General features: G+C 45.3%; 1 protein-coding gene across 6 annotated transcripts in view; it reads right to left on the reverse strand.

Annotated features, from left to right (window-relative positions):
* Positions 1–6,000, reverse strand: part of Phactr1 (phosphatase and actin regulator 1) — a 575,214-nt gene that overhangs the window by 98,467 nt on the left and 470,747 nt on the right. Inside the window, exon 1 of one of the 6 annotated variants that reach the window (XM_023712116.1) lies at positions 3,294–3,372. The exons of the other annotated variants lie outside the window; for them this stretch is intronic. Coding sequence (XP_023567884.1) covers positions 3,294–3,354 — 61 coding nt within the window. The 5' untranslated portion in view covers positions 3,355–3,372. Of the gene's footprint in view, positions 1–3,293; positions 3,373–6,000 lie in introns of those variants that run through there. 6 annotated transcript variants of the gene reach the window in all.

Genomic DNA, 6,000 nt, shown 5'->3' on the forward strand with positions numbered 1-6,000 from the left:
GCATCAGGAAAGTGAAACTCCAGTGCAGCCAAAATTAAAGACCTCTGAAAAAAATGATTCAAAAGGACATTTTCCTGAATAGGCAAAGCCAGTATTGCAAAAGTTCTAAAGCTGTTTATACATTTAATATAATCCCAATCAAAGAACCAACAGGCAGAATTCCTCCAAGAACCAGGGAAAACAATCTTTAAAAAAGCTATAGACCTTAAAGAAATCTAAAATAGAAAAAGTAATCCTGGCAACAAGAACAAAGCAGGAGGCACCACAATCCCAGATTTCTAGTTACATTTCAAGGCTACAGTGATAAAAACAACACAGTAAGGACACAAAAACAGACACATGGGTCAGTGGCACAGAATGCAGGAAGCAGAAACCACTGAATCTAGGGCTGACCAGATAGCTCAGTGGATTAAAGTGCCTGCAAGGAGGTGTAGGGGCTGGGGGTTTGAGCCCTGGCATGCCGTGCCATGCCAGCCCTGCCCCCAGCCTTCGCTGAGATGGTGATTGAGAGTGGGCATGGTGGTGCGCACCTGTAATCCCAGCACTTGGGAGGCTGTAAACAGGTGGATCACTATGAATCTGATCTACATAGTGAGACTCTGTAGACCCTGTATTAAATACATAAGAAAAGAAAAAGAAAAAGAAACCATTTCAAGAAACAACTGAATACACAATTAATTATCTGATCTTTGACAACGGGACCAAGAACATATACTGGAGGGAAGATAACCTACTTAAGAAATGGTTTTGGGAAAATTGGTTATCCACATGCAGAAGATAAGCCATATCCATACCTCCCAAATATGCTGTACTAAAATAAATGGATCAAAGATGGTTTCAAAACAGAAACACTTAACCTACTGGAAGACAAAATAGGTAAAAACACTGAAGTCACAGGCAAAGGCCAGGACTTTCTGAATAGAACTCAGCTGTACAAAACTAACACCAAGAATCAATGAATAGGATCACATCAAATTAAATAACTTTGAAAAAAAAAACAAAAAAAAAACAAAAAACAAAAAAAAATTAAATAGCTTTGGCACAGCAAGGGAGACAACCAACAGAGTGGAGACAACCCACTGAATGGGAAAAATATTTTCCAACTACAGCTCTGACAGAAGATTAATATCTAGAATATACAAAGAACATAAAAATGTCAAACCCTTCCAAACAAAAGGCCCAATTATAATTGGGAAACTTAAATGAGTAGATATTTCTTGCAGATAGAAGTACAAACGGACAATAAATACATGAAAAAAGGTTCAACATTGCTGAACATTAGAGAAATGCAAATTAACACTGAGATTCTGTCTTAGCCAGAAAGGAAGGCAGCCATCAAGAAATCAAATAATAACGAGGCTTCTAGGCAAAAGAACTCCTTCCACATTGTTAGTGGGAATTTATGAAACCAGCACAACCGTGATGGAAGACAATTTAGAGGTTCCTCAAGAAAATAATAGTCAAAATTCCATTCAACCGAGCTATTCCCCTGCTAAGCATCTCTGTGAAGGAGTGGAAGACACTGCGGGCGGAGGTGCCTGCGTGCCCAGGGCTGCAGCAGCACGCTCCTGAGAGTTGGATCTTGGAAGCAGCTCCCCTGCCCAGCACAGATAAGGAAAATGTGGCACGACTCTGCCGTTCAGGAGGATGACCCTGAGGCACTGGCAGGAAAAGGGGCGCGCCTGAGACCTTCCCGGCGAGGGAAGTGAAGCAGACACAGTGTAAGTACTGCATCGCTTCTCGTAGGGGAGAAGCCCAAAGTGTAAGGGAATCAAAGAGCAAAACAGAAGGCAGGGAACAGGAAACAGGAGGGAAGAGGAGCAAAAGACGGCAGAAAAAGGGACAGACAAGGGAGCACAGAGGTAACTAAGATGCGTGTCTCAGTGTAGTAAAACTAATGAGTTACAATCCTGTTGTAATACATAACTCTATTGTATGTTTTGCTTTAAAAAATAGGAAGTAACCCATTGGGGGCAAAACTACGGCGTGTGTGATGCAGCTGCCGTATGCTATCATTGAAAGCGATGAGAGTTTCGCCATCGCGGGAGCAACATGGTAATCAATAACACAGTATTCATCGGCGAACAGATTGTGGACATGTTCAATCATTTCAGTCACTGTCATTTGAATCAATGCATATTATTTAAGTACTGCATGTGCTCTTTATGTATTCTAGACGTTAGTCCCTTGTCTGAGGAGCAGCTGGGAAAATTTTTTCCCCATTCTGATGCTATGGCGAAAGGTGCTGTTTCTCCAATTTCTCTCCCAGTGACTTTGTTATTTGTGTACAGGAGTGCTTTTGATGTTTGAGTGTTGACATTGTATCCTACACTGTCGAGTGTGTTTACTAATTCTAGGAATCTTTTGGTGGAGTTTTGGGATCCTCTATATGTAGAGTATCATGTCATCAGTATGGAGATTCCTAAAAAAATTAAAATTAGAGGTTCCATTTGGCCTAGCTGTATACCTTCTAGGTATGTTCCCGAAGGAGTTAGAAGGATCATCCCACAGTGGTACATGCACACCCATGTTTACAGCAGCACAATTTATAATAGCTAAATCATGGAAACAGCCCATATGCTCATCAAAAGTAGAGAAAGTGTATTTATATATAATAGAGTACTAGTCTGCCAGGAAAAAGGATATACTTCAGTCATTAGTACGAAAATGGATGCACCTCAAGACATAATCTTAAATGAAATGAGTTGGACACACAAGTTTAAACAATACCTTGTTTCTCTTCTGTGAGAAAATGAAAGAGTAAATCAGTAGCATTAGGAGGATAGATATTGGGAGTAGGAAGAACATGTTCAAATGGGAAGGAGCACAAGAGAGGCTGGAGGGGAGAGGAAGGAAGGAGAAAAGAGTGGAAGGGAAAAAAGGAAGTTGTGTAAATGGGGAGGAGAACAGTTGAAGGGAGGGGAGGGGGATGGGAAAAGAGAATCAAGAGAGATCACATACAAATACAAATTCCCTATGATGAATGTGATCAATAGTCACGACAAATATGTACTAATAAAAAATAAAGGAAAACAAACGAATTTACAAGAAAACAAAACAAAACGACAGCAAGTGTACAGTTTTAGTTGGGGACACAGGCTTAGCGGTGCCGGAGCCACCTGGCTTCCCTCAGCAGCCCGAAGCTGGACCCGAAGCTGCGAGCGCGGAGGGGCGCCGGGTCCCTCCTCCCAGCGATGGTGGAGCCTTGGCGCCTGCGCTGCCACTTCCTGCCTCTGGAGCTGCTGGGCCTCGAGGTGCCCAGCTCTGCGGGCCACCCCGCGGCGGCCTCTTACCTTTGTCGTAGATCTCCTTCAGGACGCCCCGCTTGATCAGCTCCTCTCTGCTCTGCCTCATCGAGATCTTCCTCTCCAGGGCTGCGAGCGAGACAGACAGACAGACAGACAGACAGACAGACAGACAGACAGACAGACAGGCAGCGTGAGCAGGAGACCGAGCTCTGCTTTTTTTCAAGCGTCAGTATTGATACGCAGCGAAATAGACGGAAAAACTGCTCGTGGTACTTTGCTGACGTAATTAATGCTTTCTGATGTTTCCACGAGACGTTTTAACAAAGGATCATTATGGACACTGGGGATCCAAACCCAGGGGCTTTTATAAACAACAAATTTTATTTTATCCTTTATTAGCGTGAGTTTGCAGCAGTAGTGCTGGCGCTCCTGCGAGGGGCTGCTCGGTGCGCGTAACGCGTCTTCTTCACCCCTCTTTTCACGGCTTCCCTCCGCTCTTTCCCCCTCCCCGAAGCTCTCGGTCTTCTCTTAATCACCCACTACGGAAATAGTGTGGAGGTTCCAGAAAACGCTAAAGCTGGGCATGCCAGTACCCAGCTCTGTTCCTTCTAGGCATCGTCCCAAAGACGTAAGGCTGTCACACGGCCGCGAGGTCGCACCCCCAGGCTTAGGGCAGCGCAACTCACAACAGCTAAATCTTGGGAGCAGCTTTTACGCATATCAGCAGACAAATGAATAATGCAAACGTGGCATTAAAGCCCAATGGAGTAGGACTCCGCTGTAAAGAGAGATAAACTTGAGTCATTTGTAGGAAAACGGATGCACCGTGAGACCACAGGCTACGTGGAATAGACGCCTGAACCTAGGTACCACATAGTTTCTCTTACATGAGAAACTCAAATTATAAATCAAGAGAAGACAAAGCTCAAGCCCTTTTAATTTTTTGAGACAGGGTCTTGCTAAATTGCCCAGGCTGAGCTTGACCTTGTGACCTTCCTGTCTCAGCCTCCTGAAGAACTGGGATTACAGGAATGCCGCACTTTGTCTTCTAATTGTATTATTTTGATAAGCTTTTTTAATCACGTTAGTTTTGTTAGATCTTCCAAACAACCTTCGTATCACCTAAAAGATAGTTTTGAGGACTGTGATTTCACCTAAAATTCTCATTGGGGAGGCTTAGCAGGCTGTTATCGCGCTACCTGGAGCAATACCAGGACGTCGAGCCAGACCCAGGCCCTCTGCCCTCAGCCCCCTCGGCCTCCCAGGGGACTGGGGTCCGAGGCTCTTGCTGTGGCACACAGGCTGTGCACAACTCTGTAAATGCACTGCCGTGGAGCTGTGCACTTACAACGCGTTAATTTTAGGTTGTGTAAGGGGCACCTCAATTAGGCTGTTGAAAAAAGAGGGGCAAAAACAGTAACCATGAAGGAAAACAGCCAGGATAACAACAACGTTGATTTAAAAATTTAAACAATAAATTTAAGCAGACCATTAAGAAATTAATAAACTGTGCATCATTGAAAGCAAAGTGGTCGACATTAAAATAAAAGGATTAGAAACACTGCACATTAAGATAGACTTTTTAAAAAACTAGGTCCTTTTTAAAAAATTCTAATAACAAATCAGCAGATCCAAAACAGAAAAAGCAAGAATCGATTCTCCCGACATGAACATTCAGCTCATGCAGCAGCCAGTGCAATGCCCTGACCTTTGGGGACATAAAACCCGATTTCTAGCCTGCAGTAAGTACATCATCCCAAGCTTTACGATGGCGCAGTGGCAAACGAAGTATCAAACACAACACCGAAAGCAGCAAACACACAGCCTGAGATCTCGAAGCCAACCTGTGAGACAGCCCAAAGGGAAGGGAAAGGTGGATACTGATGTGCTTTTCTAGACCAATGACTCAGTGGAGTGGATCCAAACACATCAGAAGCTTCCTGTGTCCCTCTTGCCTGAAAACTGAGTGGGAGGATGATTTCTCAGTTACTGCACCAAAAGTGGCCCCAAATGGCTCAACATAACTAAGTTCAAAGGTCAGGATGTCCAAGGAAGGCTCTCAGCCCACCACGGACCCTAACACAAGAACTAGGCAGGAAACCTCAAAAGGTTTGCATCTCTTGCCTCTGTGCCTTAAGCAGAAGATTTTTATTCTGCAGCTTTGCTGTGTGGACATCTGGGGCTTCACCTGAACCTGGGTGGGCCACTTTCCCCGGGCCAGGCCAGTTCCTGGAGCCAGGAGGGACTTGCCTGGAGCCTGCCTCTCCCATGCAGGGCAGCCGATCCAGGGCCCACAGTCCCAGCCACCTCTCTGTCCAGTTCTGATACTCAGGTCACCGTGTGCTTGTTCTCATTGTCCCAAAGCCAAGCACCAAACCAGAGAGCCCAGGCCTCACAGCCCACTGACGGCATCCACGCTACCAGTCCCGAAGACTTAATCTCACCCATCCTTTCCATGGAACCCTCAATAAAGGCTCTTGCCTATATTTTCTGCTGCTCCCTCTGCTTCCTGGCCCCTGGTACTTCTCTGGGTGGCCCTGGTGGTGTGGCAGGTGTCCTCCTCTGGGTATCTGAGATATCAGACTGTCTTTTCAACAGCATGTCTCCTAGTCTGCTGGCCTAGCAGAGCAGTAAGAATGGCTACCTTGCCAGGTAAGCTGCAAGGTTAATTTGAGCATCTTGAGAGCTGCCTAGGGGGTTAGGGGCACATTTCTGTGTGTTTGGGTGAGATGGCGAGGTGTGACCTTGCGGA

The sequence above is a fragment of the Octodon degus genome, unplaced genomic scaffold (assembly GCF_000260255.1).
Source record: "Octodon degus isolate 3935 unplaced genomic scaffold, OctDeg1.0 scaffold00023, whole genome shotgun sequence".
Taxonomy (NCBI): Eukaryota; Metazoa; Chordata; class Mammalia; order Rodentia; family Octodontidae; genus Octodon; species Octodon degus.